The 19,601-nt window shown below is 37.7% G+C and overlaps 1 protein-coding gene and 2 non-coding genes across 3 annotated transcripts; all 3 read left to right on the forward strand.

The window, feature by feature from the left end:
• The first annotated feature begins 9,368 nt into the window (after positions 1 to 9,368).
• Positions 9,369 to 19,444, forward strand: CCT6A (chaperonin containing TCP1 subunit 6A). Its single transcript, XM_037813672.1, has 14 exons — positions 9,369 to 9,609; positions 10,075 to 10,138; positions 11,813 to 11,947; positions 12,726 to 12,899; positions 13,446 to 13,549; positions 14,118 to 14,228; positions 14,501 to 14,660; positions 14,758 to 14,840; positions 15,421 to 15,517; positions 15,835 to 15,982; positions 16,479 to 16,612; positions 17,157 to 17,259; positions 18,151 to 18,223; positions 18,485 to 19,444. Exons 1-14 carry the CDS (start codon positions 9,473 to 9,475, stop codon positions 18,555 to 18,557), a joined length of 1,596 nt encoding a protein of 531 aa, XP_037669600.1. The 5' UTR covers positions 9,369 to 9,472; the 3' UTR covers positions 18,558 to 19,444.
• LOC119518355 lies at positions 12,451 to 12,586 on the forward strand. Its single transcript, XR_005213744.1, has one exon. It is a non-coding gene; the product is annotated as a small nucleolar RNA SNORA22 (small nucleolar RNA).
• Positions 16,084 to 16,224, forward strand: LOC119518354. Its single transcript, XR_005213743.1, has one exon. It is a non-coding gene; the product is annotated as a small nucleolar RNA SNORA15 (small nucleolar RNA).
• Positions 19,445 to 19,601: the final 157 nt, after the last annotated feature.

Genomic DNA, 19,601 nt, shown 5'->3' on the forward strand with positions numbered 1-19,601 from the left:
TACATTGGTTAGTGAAGAAAGCAAAGGGCAGAGGAGTATATGTTACCTACCTATTTTATTAAGAAAAGGGAGAAGAAAAAATATATTTTTGTTTGCATTATATTTGTATATATATTTGCAGAAAATAACTTTTCAAAGATAAGAGACAAAAGCAGTTATCTAAGGGTTAGTGGGAACTGAGAGGGTGGAAGAAGGGATGGGAATGACACTACTGTATACCCTTTTATGTTGCTGATGTTAAATAAAAATGAAAACCAACTAAACCAAACCAAACTAAAACAATATGTACAGTTTGTAAGATCCATATTATTAGTAGACATGGATTAAGGCTGGCAGCATAGATAGTAAGTGGTTAATAATGGTTATCTCTGGGTAGTGACGTTATAAATCTATTCATTTCTTCTATTTAAAAAATTGCTTTTGCTAATTTTTTATGATGACTGTATTATTTTTGTAATAAGGAAAACAATATGTATCGTAATAACTAAAAAAAAAAAAAGATTTTCCTTAGGAAGTCTTTGGAATGGCCCTGGCACTAAGAACATACCTCCATTATAGCTCTTCAGTAAACTGTGCATTTTATATGCTTACTGCTGTATGTTTGTCTCTTTACTAGTCTGTGAAGTCTTGAAGGCAAGGGCCTTTTCTTTTCATGTGTATACTTTTACCCCAAGCTCAGTACTCTGCTGCACAGTAGACAGTCAAGGAATGAATAACTAGCAACAGAAAAAAAATACTATCCCAAATCAATACAATTACTCCACCTCCCCATCCCAAATTCAGGAATCCCCATTTCAGGAATTGTCCTGACATCTCCAGATCCCTGGACAAGAAATGGCAACCATGCTGCAGCACATTTTAAGATTTCTATCTATTATGTTAGAAATGCTTCTGGCCCCTGCCCTTTTGTTATCTTCACTACCATTGCTTTAATTTGGTATATCCCCACCTATTAAAACATGTGTTTTACTACAAAGGTAATAGATGTTTATAGTTTGTTTTTTTTTTAAATAAGCAACCTATATATAAAGGTAATATGATAAAAAAAATATTTTTAAAAAGCTATCTAATTCTTATCATTTATTTAGAAAGAAGACATTCAAAAATAGCCAGAGAAATTCTGAAAAATATTGATGAGGGGGATCTAGCCCTACAAAATTTGAAACATACCATAAAACTCTAGTAAATAAAACAATATAGTATTGGTGTGTGAATAGACAGATCTGTGGAACAGAATACAGTCCAAATAGACCTGTATACATCTGTGACTATAGTATATGCTGATGGGTACATTACATACTAATGGTGGGAGAGAAGCATGATTCTGGAAGAAAAGGGAAAGGCCAGGAGAGGCCTCCATGTGCACTGCCATGTGACAGCGAGTCCAGGACCAAGGATATACCAGCAGCTAACCCCAGTCTTTGGGAAGAAAGCATTACCTTGATGACATCTTGATTTGGACTTCTCCTAGCCTCAAAACCAAGAGCTAATAAATTCCCCTTGTATAAGCCAATTCATTGCATGGCATTTGCTTGAGAAGTCAAGGAAAACTACAACAGTGGCATTTAATAAAAATGAGATTTTTTACATACTTCTAACATTTTATATTTATATATATATATTTCTGCCCCTCCTTCTTATGGATATACAGATCTGGGGAGGTTTGAAAAAATGAGAATATTCTGAATATTTTTGTACATGGGCAATGTTAGCATTTCAACACATATCCTCTGGTCCTTATTGCATGTTTTTCTAACAGACGGCATGGTTTTCTAACACTGTTTTTCTAAAAGACACTGGTTACAAAAGTCGTAACATATTATACATGCTGTTTACATTTTAATTTTCTTTCCAAGAACACCCATTTATGGCATTAAAAATGCTTTCATTGCTTTCCGCATGGACTTTTTTGACACCCTTCTATCTGTCTCATCTCACTATCCTTGGTCTTCATCCTCCACTCCACCTCCAGGGTTATCTTCATCACCAGTTTTTGGGTTCCCACTGCTGGCAGAGCTTAGGCCCAGCCTTCTTAACCAGCAAACCAGGACATAATAGTTAGAACAAGCTTTTCCCTCCATCCTATTTGCCTTGCTCTTAGACATACCAGACCCTTCCAGTGTCGTTCTCCATCTGGAATCACTCTCCTAAACTCACCTCTCCTGCAAAGTACTTATGCATCTTTCAAAATTCCATTCAAAACTCACTTCCTCCAAGAAACCTTCCCTGATGTTCAGAGTTAAATGTTTTGTGCTCACAGCACTTGACTCATCTCTTAAATATAACACACTGTGCTTAACCGTCATCTACCTGTTTCCAAGTTTATCTCCTCAACCAATCTGTGTGCTTCTTGAGGGTTAAGGATCTTACTTATTTCTATACCCACAGGATGGAGATGGGAATGGGGCTGAAAGGAAAGACATCGTCAAAGTGTTTCAGGCTGAAGACGGAAGGTAGATTGTTCCAAAAACCGAAAATTTCACAGCATAAAATAGAGGGAAAGATTGAAGTTATAAGCCTGGAGAGGCAGGCATATTTTGTAGTTGTCTCTGGAAGCACATTCAGGTATTTGGATTTCAGTCTAAGGGCTTAGGGATAACTCAGCAGAGCTCAGGGACAAGCAGAGCTGTGGTCCGTAGATTAATTTCTGACAGACAGCTTCAGGAGCAACGTGGAAAATGAAATTCAGAGCGACAATTTAGGACACTATGGTAGTTATCCAAGTAAGAACTGACTGTGGCCTAGACCTGCATGGTGGAAATGGGATAGAGAAAAGTACAAAGATTGAGATGATATCTAAGAAGTAAAACTAAAAACACTCAGGAATTATTTGGATATGGAACAATGAGGCAAAGGCTGAAACCCAGGTTTTTTGCTTTCCTCTAATACAACCGTGTAACCCTGAGTTTGTCATAGCCTCTCTTTGTGTTATTTCATCAACTGTGAAACTGGTTTAATAATATTTGACCCATCACTCTCAAAGGATTATTATTAGGATAAAATAGACACTGCATGTGAAGGTGCTATGAAAAGTATATAGTGTCATTACATTATGGTTTATAAACGCAGCAGTAGCAATTTACAGATACAGTAAGTTTACAGTAGCAATTTCCTGAACATCTATATCTGGCATAATGCAAAGCATGTTACATATACCATCTCATTTTAATATTCTCTAAGATGTCACTTACCTCTACTTCACAGATTAGAAAATTTAAAAGTCAAAAAAGTTAAGGAACCTGTCCAAGGTCATATACTGTTAAATACTGCAGAACTAACTTTCAAAACTTAAGTCTATTTGACTCTAGAATTCTTTCTAATACACCATCCTGCTTCATTAGATTCTTTCCTTAAAATTTTCTCTTCAATTTGAAATTTCCCTGAATCAAATGGCCAAACACCTGCTGCCACCTCAATTTCTTCAATTATGGACCAAAATAGATCTGTTACTTCAATATAGCTTGACTTTTTGTTTTGAAATTCTCCAAAAGGCATTCTAAAATCCTCTCATTCTCTATAAACATTAGCATATAGGTGACATTTCCCTATTACCCTATTTTGTATCTTATATAAATTCAACCATAAGCTTTAATTTGTTTGAAAGTGTGATAACTGAGACTAGTAGAATGCTAATATGCAAATAGATTTTGCCTGTATCCTTTTTTTTTTTTTTTTTTTTTTTTTTTTTTAATTCAGTTTTATTGAAATATATTCACATACCATACAATCATCCATGGTATACAATCAACTGTTGACGGTATGATCATATAGTTATGCATTCATCACCACAATCTATTTCTGAACATTTTCCTTACATCAGAAAGAATCAGAATAAGAATAAAAAATAAAAGTGAAAAAAGAACACCCAAACCATCCCCCCCATCCCACCCTATTTGTCATTTAGTTTTTATCCCCATTTTTCTACTCATCTGTCCATACACTAGATAAAGGGGGTGTGATCCACAAGGTCTTCACAATCACACTGTCACCCCTTGTAATCTACATTATTATATAATCGTCTTCAAGAGTCCAGACTGCTGGGTTGGAGTTTGGTAGTTTCAGATATTTACTTCTAGCTATTCCAATACATTAAAACCTAAGAGGTGTTATCTATATAGTGCATAAGAATGTCCACCAGAGTGACCTCTTGACTCCATTTGAAATCTCTCAGCCACTGAAACTATTTCATCTCATTTTGCATCCCCCTTTTGGTCAAGAAGATACTCTCAGTCCCACGATGCTGGGTCCAGATTCATCCCCGGGAGTCATATCCTGCATTGCCAGGGAGATTTACACCCCTGGGAGTCCGGTCCCACGTAGGGGGTAGGGCAGTGAGTTCACCTGTCGAGGTGACTCAGTTAGAGAGAGAGAGGACCACATCTGAGCAACAAAGAGGTACTCAGGGGGAGACTCTTAGGCACAATTATATGCAAGTTTAGCCTCTTCTTTGCAGTAATGAGCTTCATAAGGGCAAGTCCCATGATCAAGGGCTCAGCACATCAAACCGCCAGTCCTGATATTTGTGACAACATCAACACCGATCCAGGTGAGGAAGAACCTGACCATATTTTAATCACATAATTTTGCCCCTATGAGTTTGTCCTCCATGCATGTGTTTAAATTCCTAAACAGAGTTTAGTGTTTTGGTTCATTACCATCTGGTCATTCAGGTAAATGCAGAAAAATGAGATTTTTATCATAGTTCTGAGTTTCTATTTTACATATCTTACTTAGTCCAAATGTAAACTTTTAGAACAGCTGCATCCCTTTGATGCAAAGGATTTATTGGTTGCTTATAGGCATTTTGAATCTTGGTAGGGTATTTTTGGTTTCTTTTGGCAGGATCATGGGAGGCAGAGTAGGAAGGAATGGGTGGAAAACCAATTATCTATAAATTAGGCCTTAAATATGAATTTAATGGAAACCACAGGAGTCATTAAGTGAAAAACCTTTATTTTGTGGTTGGTCCTGAAAAAAATGAAAAGAATCAGGATTTTTCTCTAGTGCTTTCCCACCTTCACTACATAAGCAAACAGTTACATAGCATGAATGCAAGGCACTTTTCTTAGCCCACCTTGTATACTCTGATTCATTTAAAATTTATATTTTTATCAGCCTCACATTATTTCAAAGAAACAAAATCACATAGAAATTAAATTATTCAGCTATATAAGTGTCACAAATCAGACTTGAACAAATTCACCCTGGCTCTGGAGCCCATGCTCATAACAGGTGGGCCACACTGCCTCTTGATTATTTTAGTGGCCTCCTAACTGGTCTCCCTGCCTCCCATCTTATACCCCTCGTTCCAATCATCCTTCACCAGTGTGACTATCTAAAGACCAACTTCGACACATGTCATTCCCCTGTGGATCTCAGCTACCATCCCAAATCAAGGACTACATCTTCACCTTGCTTCTCCAGGGCTTCTACAATTTTGTCCTAACCTCCTTTTTTAGCTTCATTTCCTAAATCTTCCCCTTCACACATCTTATTTTCTGGTTATACTTAAGCACTTGCCTTTCCTAAAGCATGGCTTTGATTTTCCTGTCTTGATCATCCACATGTTATATTTCAACAAGAAAACTCTCCCTAATTTTGGGACTAGTATAAATGTCACTTGCTCTCCAATGCTCAAAAATCACCTGTTTTCCCTTGCTTCTTAGAGTAGGGATTCTCAATTTTGTGTTTAATGACTATTTTAGAGCCCTAAAAATTTTGGAGATATACTAGTAAGAGTCTAAAACATTGAAAATAGCCCTGAAAAATTTTCTAATATTGACAACACAATCACTTCTGAGGACAATGTCTCTCAATGTTTAAAAATCACCTAGAGTTATAGCACTATTTTCATTTCCCAGCATTGTGTCATTATTTTTTTATTGTAGACATGTCAATGAATCTGACAGTATTTTCTTAAATACTTGAAAGACAAAATTCTTACGTATTTTAGAAAACATTGCAGAAAGCAAGCACATTATGATTACGCCCTGTCTCTTTTCCCTCTCACTGTCAGTAAGTTACTCTCTGCTCATCCCCTTATCTCAGAAGAGATGTCAACCATTGGACTGGGGACACTCAGTTGTACCAAAATCTAATTTAACATATTATTCACATTTAATCAGCACCTCTGAGAAGGCACATCAGCAAACAAGTTGAAAATTATTGCACTTGAGTGTTCACCATCTGAGAGTGGATAATAACATTATAGAATAACACTATAGGTAAATATTAGATTTATTTCTGTTGGCAGAGGACTTTGCATTAATAAATAGATAGAAACAAAGGACCAGAAAGTGCTAGTAGTTAGGAGGAAGGATTACAGGGTGATTTGAATTTCAGTGTTTTTCAAAAATGTTTTTATACATTTCCAAATTTTCTCTGATAATCAGGTTTTACTTTTATTTATTTTTTTTTTTAATCATCATTTTATTGAGATATATTCACATACCACGCAGTCATACAAAACAAATTGTACTTTCGATTGTTTACAGTACCATTACATAGTTGTACATTCATCACCTAAATCAATCCCTGACACCTTCATTAGCACACACACAAAAATAACAAGAATAATAATTAGAGTGAAAAAGAGCAATTGAAGTAAAAAAGAACACTGGGTACCTTTGTCTGTTTGTTTCCTTCCCCTACTTTTCTACACATCCATCCATAAACTAGACAAAGTGGTGTTTGGTCCTTATGGCTTTCCCAATCCCATTGTCACCCCTCATAAGCTACATTTTTATACAACTGTCTTCGAGATTCATGGTTGCCTGTATCCTTTTGCTAAGAGTTTTTGTCTAATGCTTGGTATGGTATTGGTGGAGACACCTAATTCAAAATTCTGGTATTTGTTCATCAATGGATTGTTGGCATTAATTTTGATTTCTAAAAATATTGCTTTAAAATATTAATGTAAATTACTGAGTTTTCTGGGTGCCCCATTAAATTCTGCACCCCTGCCAAGTGCCTCACCTGCCTCATTCTAGTCACAGTCCTGATAACAGCGGCCCACTCAGACGTCTTCCCACTCCCCCTTCCCCTATTTGCAAAAAGATGCCTGAAATTACACCATCTTCATCTCTGTTCACCTGATAATGTTTCTTTCCCCATATGTATGTAACAGTAGGTACGGTAAATCCAGATGCACACCAAGTAATGTCTGCAGCACTAATCGCAAGTCACCTTCTACTGTGTAGTGGTGCTATTACTCAAACTTACATAGATGTCTTTGTGGTTCTCAAAAATACAAATCCACTTAAATGAATTATATACAAGGACGTTCATTGTGGCCTGAATAGCAGAAGATTGAAAATAATATAAATGCCAACCAGTAGGTGACTTTATAAGAATTATATCATTCTTACAAAGAAAAGTATGCAGCTGTTAATGAGAATGAGAAATTTTACTTTACTTTTTTTCCCCTACAAAAAGCAGGTCACCCAACAGTATATATTACAAATTGGCATTTTGTGTGGGAAAAAAACACTTCAAATTCACATAAATTTGTAAACTCAGAAATCGTCTAGGGAATTCAGAGAGTATCTGAAGGTAACTGCACTTGTCTGAAAAAGTTGAACTGTGGGAGAGAAGACGACTCACTTTTCACCGTATGCCCTTTGGCACCTTCTGAATTCTGAAAAATATTCATAAGCACCTATTAAAAATAAAATATAAAAACATTATTGCACTGTGGAGAGTGCAGGGGTATTCGCCTAACCCACCTCCATGGTTGCTAACATGACCACAGACATAGGGGACTGGTGGTTTGATGGGTTGAGCCCTCTACCATAAGTTTTACCCTTGGGAAGACGGTTGCTGCAAAGGAGAGGCTAGGCCTCCCTATGGTTGTGCCTAAGAGCCTCCTCCCGAATGCCTCTTTGTTGCTCAGATGTGGCCCTCTCTCTCTGGCTAAGCCAACTTGAAAGGTGAAATCACTGCCCTCCCCCCTACGTGGGATCAGACACCCAGGGAAGTGAATCTCCCTGGCAACGTGGAATATGACTCCCGGGGAGGAATGTAGACCCGGCATCGTGGGACGGAGAACATCTTCTTGACCAAAAGGGGGATGTGAAAGGAAATGAAATAAGCTTCAGTGGCAGAGAGATTCCAAAACGAGCCGAGAGGTCACTCTGGAGGGCACTCTTACGCACACTTTAGACAACCCTTTTTAGGTTCTAAAGAATTGGGGTAGCTGGTGGTGGATACCTGAAACTATCAAACTACAACCCAGAACCCATGAATCTCGAAGACAGTTGTATAAAAATGTAGCTTATGAGGGGTGACAATGGGATTGGGAAAGCCATAAGGACCACACTCCACTTTGTCTAGTTTATGGATGGATGAGTAGAAAAATAGGGGAAGGAAACAAACAAACAAACAAACAGACAAAGGTACCCAGTGTTCTTTTTTACTTCAATTGCTCTTTTTCACTCTAATTATTATTCTTGTTATTTTTGTGTGTGTGCTAATGAAGGTGTCAGGGATTGATTTAGGTGATGAATGTACAACTATGTAATGGTACTGTAAACAATCGAAAGTACGATTTGTTTTGTATGACTGCGTGGTATGTGAATATATCTCAATAAAATGATGATTTAAAACAAAAAAAAACAAAAAAAAAAACATTATTGCATACCTGGTATTGGTTGGGGAGGGGGAGCTAGATGCTAGGAAAAATTGTGGGAATCTTTCAGAATTTTTTGGTCTTAAAAAGCAGTACTTTCAAAGGTTGGACACCACTCCCACAGCAGCAATCCGTAATTTCTAAAGGCATCCAGCACTTTCTTTTATCTTTCCAAAAGATAAAGTCTAAAACACTTTCCAAAGTCTTAAACACTGAGGCCTAATCCTTAGGAGGGAGGGTCCTCATCAGATTTACTTCTGCATCCCCACAGCACCTAGCACACCGCCAAACACACAGCAATCAAGAAAGGGATGAAAGAAGCAAGGTCAGGAAACCGAGGGCAAACCGCGTGACAGAGGGACGAGGGAAGCCCACCCTACGCTCTGCGTCCAGAGGCCACCAGCAAAGAGCTGTCCGCTCTCCAATCACGTCCAGCGGCTCGGCCTAGAGACCAGGAAGACAGGCCCTGCCTCGAGGAGAACAGCCCGCAGGCCTCACCCCGTACGGGTCCGCAACGCCCGGAGCCCGCCAGCGGCCACACCGGAAACATACATGCCAAGACTCCGGGACAACACGCTCCAACGCGGCCGCAGCCCAGGGCGTGGAGGGCGGAGCCCAGGGCGTGGGGGCGGGGCCCAGGACGTGGGGCGGGGAGGGGCGGGCCCTCGGGCGGGGAGGGGCGGGGCCTCGGACAGAGAAGCCATGGGCCAATGAGCGGGCGCCGGTGCGCGGGCACGCTGGGGCGGGCCGAGCGCGCCCGACTTTTCCAGAAGGGTGCCGGATATTACCTTCAGGCCACGCTGAGCCGGGCTTGGGGTTTCGTCTTTTTTCTCTGCTGTGTCAGCTATGGCGGCGGTGAAGACTCTGAACCCCAAGGCTGAGGTGGCCCGCGCCCAGGCGGCGCTGGCGGTCAACATTAGCGCGGCGCGAGGGCTGCAGGACGTGCTGAGGACCAACCTGGGGCCGAAGGGCACCATGAAAATGTGAGGCGGGCCTGGCGGGCAGGGCCGGGCGGGCGGAGGACCGCACACCTCGCGCAGTGGCGGTAGTAGCGTGCGGGGTCCCTGGGCTATAAACCGCGTCCTCTGAGCCTCGCGCTCTGCCGGGGCGGTCTTTCCTATTTCCTGGGCCGAACCCTTCGGCCCCGGCGGTTTCCTCCTGTTAACAAGTCGATGCGGCCTGCGTTGAGAACAAAGCCGCCCTCATGCGCGGCGCTCCACTGCGGCCCTTGTGGCTTCCAGCGATAATGAGGATTCGGCAAACTGTTTCTCTGAAGGGAGGGCGGTGGGCATTGCACCATCCCTATTGACTGGGAAAAGAGGTCTAGCCCGGTGGCTCCAGCTCGCTAAGATCTGGGTAAAGCCCGATTTTTTTTTTTTTTTTAATGGGACTCTTAATTTGGTCTCCGTTGAAAAAATCACAATGATTCATTTCTGCCCATTGAACAGGCTTGTTTCTGGTGCTGGGGACATCAAGCTTACTAAAGATGGCAATGTGCTGCTTCATGAAATGGTGAGAGGATATTATTATAGATCAAAAATGTCTAATTTTTCCATAACACGTTTGACTTGTAGGAAATGTTTAGTGTCCGTTTCAAGGTAGGAGAAAATTATATTCAGCGGCTTTCAGGTCTCAGATTACAGAGGAAGCAGAAAAGGAATGCAATCGTTCATACTACTGACAGTTAAAATATAGTGATGAGGTCTGGATCTCACTTTTATAATCTTGATGAAAGGATTATAATTATTAAACTTAATTAAAATAACATCTGAATAAACAAGAGTGACTGACACAATCAGGTGGGCAAAATGCAACAGGATGTTTACCCTTTTTCTCTTTTGAAAGCTCTTACATTTCAATCTCCCACCTCCAAGTGGAGGGGAGATAAAACTATCCGTTTTCTGCCCTTATCATTTTTAAGGCCCAAATGGCTGGAATGAGATTGTTGAAAGTAACATCCGTTTTACTCATTACTAAATTGCCGAAACAGTTTCAATTCAGAAAGAGTGTAATTTGCATTCTGAATAAAATTTACGATTTCGATAGTAGTATACCATGCGATCGATATCCAGATGTTAATACATATCTGAGGTAAGGACTAGTTAAACTAGAAGTGTAGCTTGTTTTTTTTAATGGATTAAATGGTGACCTTTGCTAGCAGGGAAGAACTGGACCCATCATATAAAAGAGATGTCAGTCAGAAAAGTTGTGTCTAACATAGCAATTATCACAGAAAACTTATAAACTTGCATTTCTTTGATCAGACACTTATTTGCTTTGCTTTTTATTTTGAAATACAACGTACAGAGAAGCAATATAGTGTTTACAGTTTAACAAATAACTATAAAGTGAGCACATGCATCTACCACCTTAACTAAGAAGGCGCATTATCAGCACCTCAGAAGCCTTCCCTCTTCTCAATCCATTTTCAGTTTTTCGTTTTGAAAAACTAAAAAAATGGATGCCCTTTACATAGACTGGCCAAGTACTGTTAGCATACCTAAGAAATTGACACCAGTACTAATCTAATATGCAGTTCATGTTTGTTTTCACAATTGTTACCTTCAAGCATCCTTTATAGCTCTTTGCCTTTGTCCATAACCTGAATTATGTGCCTCCTGATACAACTCAGTGAAAAGTATGCAGTATCACTTATATAGATAGTGCTGTCGAAGCTATTTAACATCAGCAAATTTAGATAAGGTGACTGGCCTAGATTCTTAAAAAATAAAAAATGTGTCACCAAAGATGTAAGCTATGGAACTGTTTTAGATGAAAGGAATATAATGAAACATGAAAACTAAACGTAATACAAACACCTCGACTGGATCCTTTGTAATTAAGACTCTGTAGGGTGACATTGGAGATGTGGTAAATGTACTGTTCATCTGTTGCTGTTACTTGTTAGTTCTGCCATCCTGTGTATAAACCTTAACTGAGCCTCAAGTTTCCTCAGTGGACATAATCTGAGATGTAAACATATTTCTACATGAATATGTTTTAATCATCATAAATTGTTATGCAGTAGTAGCAGTGGTGACTTAGAGTAATAGCTGAACTTTTTAGCAATTCATTCATATAGATGGCACTAAGAGGCCTTTCACCCATTTTATTTGAGATATAATTGGATTGCTTCATTTTAAGTCATTAAGTTTTTGTTTTTTTCTTTATTTTTTCTATTTTCAGCAAATTCAACACCCAACAGCCTCCTTAATAGCAAAAGTAGCAACAGCCCAGGATGACATAACTGGTGATGGTACTACTTCCAATGTCCTAATTATTGGAGAGCTACTGAAGCAAGCAGATCTCTATATTTCTGAAGTATATATGGTTTATGCATCTCTGTATTTTATTTTGTCTATAGGAAATAACCTGAGTTTTATTTATAGTAATTGTTGTATTAATAGTAGCTTCATCCTTGTCTGACAAATTTATTGGGACAAGTTGGGGGACCTCCCTTGCCTGAAAAAAATTTGTCATCGAGTTGCATTGCATGTATGTTTTATGTCCATCTTTATTATATAGACATTAATAATGGGTGCTTACACATTGAATGTGTAGGGCTAGGCATATTTGAAAGGGAAAAGGCCAACCAGAACCTTAAACTTAAATCAGAATTCCACAACCTTTCTAGTCCTGAGTAGTTCAGAACCAAAGCAAACTTCAATGACTACTAATTCAATGTCAGGAAGACAGAAAGTAGACTTTCAGCCTCATTTTATTTATTTTTGTTAATAAATGATGTGAATTCCAGGTTACTTACAGAAAAGATAAATTGTTCCTGTTGACTACAAATCATTAGGACACTTTTGGTTATCTTTGGTTTGCACAGTGTGAACACCCAAGTGTGCTTTATAGTTCCCTTGGCTTTGACTCTGTGCGAGAGCAATGTCTGTCCTTTTCCTCTGCATTGAAAGGAATATTTATCCTTTTAAATGTGTTCAGAAGTTCAGGACATTATTACTTTAATTGTATTAAAGGGTATGAATAGCTCAAAACACCCTTTCAAAAACTATTTGGACTTTATCATGAACCATAGTTGCATCTAATTGAATAAAGTGGTGATAGTAGTGCTGTTGTAATTGTATGTTTATTATAGGGTCTTCATCCCAGAATAATAACAGAAGGATTTGAAGCTGCAAAGGAAAAGGCACTTGAGTTTTTGGAACAAATCAAAGTAAGCAAAGAGATGGACAGAGAAACACTTATGGATGTGGCCAGAACGTCTCTACGTACTAAAGTTCATGCTGAACTTGCTGATGTCTTAACAGAGGTATGTGTTGAATTTAGGATGTGTCTGGTACAACATGATATTGAAAATCCTTGATATAAAAAATACATTTACCAATTCCAATTACAGGGTACTACGTAAAGTTTTCACAATATCATATTGTGTTGAATAAGTAGGATTGTTTTTATGGTCTGGAGATACTTGTGTAAAAATGAAGGTTTTTTCTGGCATTGGTTCCCGACCTATGTCATATACCTCATCAGGTTATAAAAGTATAATAGCTTTAATTAAAATGTTTATAAAATGGAGATTTCATTATTAAAGCAGTTCCTGTTATCAATATTTTTAATAAAGTAGTGGGAGGGAAGAGTGTGCTTCTTCAGGTATTACAAATGATGAGATTTCAAAAATGTAGACAACTTTAGCCTTTTCCAAGTAATGTTTTCTGTTAGCTCTTACAGAAAAAGACTTGGATCAATTCAGATATTTTGAAGTCAAGAAGCTATCAACTTTAAACTTCTGAAGGGCAAGCAATTTGTTTCAACTTTTGCCAAACAAGTTTTTTTAACGGTTATTCTCTTACTATAGGCTGTAGTGGACTCCATTTTGGCCATTAGAAAACAAGATGAACCTATTGACCTTTTCATGGTTGAGATCATGGAGATGAAACATAAATCTGAAACTGACACAAGGTAGAATGCTATGAAATACAAATAAAGTGTTTAGAAATTTGCCAGTGTTTCATACAAGACATTTTTCCTTTATTAAGATTTCCTCTTGAAATGAGGTTTTTGGTATGCTGTGCTTATGGCTGGAATGATCATTCTGAAAAGTGAGCTATATCAGTCATCTGGTATTTCTCAAACTGCTGGACCCGGGCATAATGGGAGACAGTTAGGAATTAAAAAAAGTTTTTTGAATGATATAGTTTGAAAATACTTTTATGAAATGGAGGTGATCACAATTTGATAGCCAACCTGCCAGTTAAGACTATTTCTCTGCAGAATTTTGTAGTTACTTTTGTTTGTTTGAATAGCTTACTTCTTGTCATCTTCTGAAATAATTGATTTTTTACATGTTCTGAAGAGTCACACATCTCTCTGAACTTGCCCAGGTTTCATACTTGTTCTCAAGTAGTTCAGGAACTAAAGGTCATTGTATCAAAATTATCGATAAAGTTTCAGTTCACTGTTTTATTTTTACTAGTGTATGTTATACCCCATTGGAATTTATGACAATTTTTAAATGTGTTTTTGGCAGCTTAATCAGAGGGCTTGTTTTGGACCATGGGGCACGACATCCTGATATGAAGAAGAGAGTAGAAGATGCATACATCCTCACATGCAATGTGTCATTAGAATATGAAAAAACGTGAGTTTAAATTAAATGTGGAATGGGAAGGTGAAGGAGTTTTGGTATTTGGGGCAGGTCACTTCTTGTGAGTCTCAGCTTCCCCAGTTGAAGGACAATAATGCCTCCCTTGGGTTTGATAGGAAATAACCTTGCAGAATGTTCAGGGGCAGAATTAGGGTTCAGTGACTGTTTGTTAAATCTTGATACAAACCTGGTTTCTGAGGCTGCTGCCTTATATTTTAAAACAAAATTGTTGAACATTTTTTTAGTCTGTCTTTTTTTTTTAATAGAGAAGTGAACTCTGGCTTTTTTTACAAGAGTGCAGAAGAGAGAGAAAAACTAGTAAAAGCTGAAAGAAAATTCATTGAAGACAGAGTTAAAAAAATAATAGAACTGAAAAAGAAAGTCTGCGGTGATTCAGATAAAGGATTTGTTGTCATTAATCAAAAGGTGAGAATGAAATTTGGATTCCTAAACTAAATAGTCTACAGCATCCTTTTTATTTTTAAGGTACAAGATAATGAAACTAATTTTATTTTTGTTATAGGGAATTGACCCCTTTTCCTTAGATGCTCTTGCAAAAGAAGGCATAGTAGCTCTGCGCAGAGCTAAAAGGAGAAATATGGAAAGGTACGGGTAGCTGATTATCTGAGTTATGTGAGTTTTACTTATTGTACAAGTTAATTAAAGCTATTGCTTTTTCTCTCTTGTTTTATTTTTACACTGTGGCATATACTGTGCATATTTTCCCATGTTGAGAGGGAACTTCAAGGGATTTCAGAGAGATACTTTCTCCCAAAGAGCTTCATGCAGAGCTTTTGTCCATCTTCATGGTGACATTAATTCTTTCTGTTAGACTTGCTGGAGGGTAGCAGCAACACTTCCATTCAGGGCTGAATCAAGGTGTCTGTTTCAAAACGGACTGCATTTTATTTCCATGGAGACTTAAGTATTGAATGCAGTATACTTTGGGTTTCATACCAGAGGAGTGTTTTCAGACTTGGGAAGAGTGGTTTGAATATGGAGGGTTAAGACAAGAGACCAGGCTTCAGCTGGTTGAGGGTGAATGGTATGTCTTGCATTAAGTGATGTGTGTGGAACTCGCTATGACAGGCTTTAATTTTGGGATATAATTTTAGTATGTAATTCTAAAAGATTGCTTCCTACAAACATGGCTTATATGTCTCTCTCAAACACTTTAAAATTTCAGGCTGACTCTTGCTTGTGGTGGAGTAGCTCTAAATTCTTTGGATGACCTAAATCCTGACTGTTTGGGGCATGCAGGCCTTGTCTATGAGTATACATTGGTAAGTGCATTTTCTTCCTGGAAGTAATGATTCTTTTGGTTTATGAATTCCTCGGTAATAGAAATTCATTCAGACACAAGGTTGGGGTTTTTTGTTTTATTTATATACCTTTGGGTGTGTAGTAATTATAAGCCATTGAGAGGAAAGTGCCATTTCTTTTATGTGTGACTTCTTTTTAAAAATAATCATTGTTTTAATTGGACCAGCATTGTTCCCTGTTAATTCTTTACACATTCTCTCCATAAGCCACTTCCCCTCTGTTCGCTCTTTTCACAACCAAATCCTGTTTTGAAAAATGACGTTTCTTCTACACTTAGGGAGAAGAGAAGTTCACCTTTATTGAGAAATGTAACAGTCCTCGTTCTGTCACTTTATTGGTGAAAGGACCAAATAAGCACACACTCACTCAAATCAAAGATGCAATAAGAGATGGCCTGAGGGCTGTCAAAAATGCTATTGATGATGGTAAGATCTTACTGTATTACTGCTTTAAGGTCCCTTAAATGTAATGCTTGAAAAAATCCCATTTATCTTTTAAAATTTTATCTTTTTTGCTGATCTGAAAGGCATGGCTGAATACTGTGTTCTTTTTATCAGTAGTGTACACAGCCAGACACCATGCAAAAGTATAGTCTTCCCTTTAAAGTGAGTATGATGGTATGCTAAGTTTTCTTCATAGCATATCATTATTAAAGGTGAATACAAATAAATGAACCAATACCAATTAATATCTTGGAAGGACTGCCAGCTGCTGGTTAAATTGAGCTATTCTGTTTGTTCTTTGTTGCTTTTATTATGGCTTTCAAATGAAGTATTTAAACTGTTGTGATCATAGTGAACTCTCAGTAAGTTAATGCCTTTTCATGTTTTTTAATTTATTACTACTTTTTCCTTAATAATTGATTCTACAGTTTTATTTTCTTTGTGGTTTAGCATTTCTCTTCTCCCCCCAACCCAACAGGCTGTGTGGTTCCAGGTGCTGGTGCAGTGGAAGTGGCAATGGCAGAAGCTCTCGTTAAATATAAGCCAAGTATAAAGGGCAGGGCCCAACTTGGAGTCCAAGCATTTGCAGATGCATTGCTCATTATTCCCAAGGTGAATATTTTTTTAATGGACAGTTTTCTAAACTACACAAAAACGTTTTGACTGATTAAACCTTTCTGATAAATATGAATTTTTATCATAATGTGGATTTTGGATAAGTATGATTAGATTTCTTCCTGACACCAGAACATCCAAACCATCTTAAATGTAACTGTTAAGGGAGACTTCAGTATGTGAAGGTAGTAAATAACAAGAGAGAACTGTTTGAAGAGGATTTGTGGTGTAAGAGTTATACTCAGATATACAGGCCTGCTTTCTTGTTTTGTTTTAGTTGCTTCATAAGTTTCATTGTTTTCTTTAGTGTACTCATTTGAAGGTATAGTTTGTGACCCTCATAAACTGGTCTTAGGGTAGGTTAGGGAGTTGATCAGTAGTATATAAGCATAAATATTCTCTAAAGTGAATACAGTTAATAGTTTTGTCTTTACTCAATAATTAATTTTATTTTAATTGTCAATAATAGTCATTTCCTGTAGACTTTTGACTATCAATTCTTAGATTATGTCTTTTGAAGGATTTAATTTGTTTACTTTAGGTTCTTGCTCAGAACTCTGGTTTTGACCTTCAAGAAACACTAGTAAAAGTACAAGCAGAACATTCAGAATCAGGTCAACTTGTAGGTGTAGACTTGAACACAGGTAAGAAAATATAATTATTTGTTGGTGGAGAATTTTTTTATCTCCACTTTATTTTGAAGTTTGACCCTTGTACTAACTTTCAGGGAACTCAGGAGTTTAAAATGGAATAATATATATAATTATAGTAATATAATAATTACAGTATATAAATTCAGAATTACTAGATAGAGTAATTCAAGGGGCTAGAGTAGACATTTGAATAATTTCAGAGTACAGATTTGTTGGAGGTATTGCTGGGCAGTGGTATATGGTTCAGAGTAATAGTGAAGACTTTTCGTATTGGTTATTATATTAGCTTATTATATTCGTGGGTGAAGAGGGGATCAAATCTAATGAAATGAACTTTAACTGTATTGCATTTAAAGCCTGTGGTCTTACAGACTTAGGTAACAACACAAATTCTACAGGCACAGAGTGGAGGAAAGAAAACGGAGATTCTTCTGTACAGTTAGAGTGAGTGAGACCTTGTGTTGTCAACAACTTCACTTAACATTCAGTTTAATAGAAAAAGTTTCTGAAGTGAGGGTAACAATAAGTCCATTTTGGTCAGATTATAACTCAAGTACTTACTTTAATCTGGACAGACAGAAACTGTGTCCCAAAATATCAAGCTGATCAAAAATTTGGCAACCGAATAGCAGTCCCCTGTTACTGGAAGTCTTCCAAGTGAAGGTCAGTCAGTCATCAGAGATACTGTGGACAGGAGCCACATGACTTGAAGTAGAAAATTGGACTAAGATGGAGTATGGGATTCCAACAGTTAATACTGACAGAAATTAGTAATCAGTGATGAGCAAAGCAGCAGAAAATGTTCTGTGTGTGTGTTTTTTCAGACAACATGCTGATCTTGTGATCTATATGTGATTTCAAAAAGATTTGATTGCTTTTCAGGTGAGCCAATGGTAGCAGCAGAAGTAGGCATATGGGATAACTACTGTGTAAAGAAACAGCTTCTGCACTCCTGGTAAGTTTGGGAGAGTTAACACTAAAATAACTCTTAGGGAATTATCTACTCTTCATTTGTTGTGTCCTGTTTAGTTCTTTCCCCTACCCCTCATAAAAATGTAATCAACTGAAAGTAAAGAAATTGAACTAGCCCAATGTGGGTAAAGGGGGAAAGGGAAATTAAATTGGATGTAACGTGTGCAGTTATGTAGAAATGGGAAGTTGAGTGGAATTAGTGTATTTCAAATCTGAACCACCTGATTTTTCTTTTGCTTTCAAGCACTGTGATTGCCACGAACATTCTCCTGGTTGATGAGATCATGCGAGCTGGAATGTCTTCTCTAAAAGGTTGAATTGAAGCTTCCCTTGTATCATCTGAATCATGACGAGTTGACAAGAGTGATCCTAAGAATATAGCTATGGAGTTTTTGTCCAAGTATCAAATGACTTTCAAAGTTAAAACAGGAGGACATTGGCACCTTTTAAAATTATGAAGTTCTGAAATTACAATTACTGTGTTTTTTTTTTTTTAATTGCTCTGAAGTGTACGCTTATAAAGCAAATCCTTTTTACCCAGCGAACAGTTTATTTTACTTTAGCTGCAGTGGCATAAAGTTACATGTTAGATAAGAGTTATGTTATCTACCTTGTTATTAAATTCCTTCACAAACAAATTTTCATGATTTAATAATTTTCTATGGATGTATTTAATTTATCCAACAGTTCCCTATTGTTGAGCATATGTTTTCTGCTATTATAAGTAACACCTAAGTATAAATTCCTGTGAGAATTATTACTGGATCAATTGGACTTTTCATGCATTAGAAACAGCTTTGCTCTTATACTCCCTGAGAAAAGTTAAGTTTTATACTCTGTAGGAGGTGGAAAAGGGGATAAACTGGAGCCAAGGAAGTGAAAGAGTTGCAGGTATAAATTGGAAAAATGAGAGAAGACAGAGGGAAGATGCGTGAGAATGGTGACTAAGGGAGCAGGGGTTATCAGAGATTTTCAGGCTGACCATATTTTTATGCTTCTGAACCTTTGATTACGTAGAAATGTCCATCCCAACTCTAGTGTCGTTTACTCTCACCCAAATTACTGTTGCTCCTCAGTGTTTCCACAAAATTGTTTTTATAGTTATCTCTGCATTCGTTGAAGGCGTAATTGTGTTACTAAGCTTCGTATTTGATGGCTTAGAAGTTGCCTACAGTGTGTGCAATAAATCTTAAGGCAAAACCTTTCCTGTGGTCTTGGAATGAATGGCATAATGACAGGGTACAAGAGAAATGCCGATCCTGAAATGGGTCCAAAAGTTCACAAGGTAGTGAGTGAGGGTCTAGAATAATAGGGGAACCTCAAAACGCATTGCCACCAAGGCAACAAGTCCGGCCGCAACC

Source organism: Choloepus didactylus, chromosome 21 (assembly GCF_015220235.1).
Source record: "Choloepus didactylus isolate mChoDid1 chromosome 21, mChoDid1.pri, whole genome shotgun sequence".
Taxonomy (NCBI): domain Eukaryota; kingdom Metazoa; phylum Chordata; class Mammalia; order Pilosa; family Megalonychidae; genus Choloepus; species Choloepus didactylus.

Excerpts from the sequence above, each read along its gene's own strand:
- CCT6A (XM_037813672.1), top strand. The coding sequence starts at position 9,473 with ATGGCGGCGGTGAAGACTCTGAACCCCAAGGCTGAGGTGGCCCGCGCC. Across the intron at positions 10,139-11,812 it reads ATGTGCTGCTTCATGAAATG|CAAATTCAACACCCAACAGC; the intron begins GTGAGAGGATAT and ends TTCTATTTTCAG. Across the intron at positions 11,948-12,725 it reads CAGATCTCTATATTTCTGAA|GGTCTTCATCCCAGAATAAT; the intron begins GTATATATGGTT and ends TGTTTATTATAG.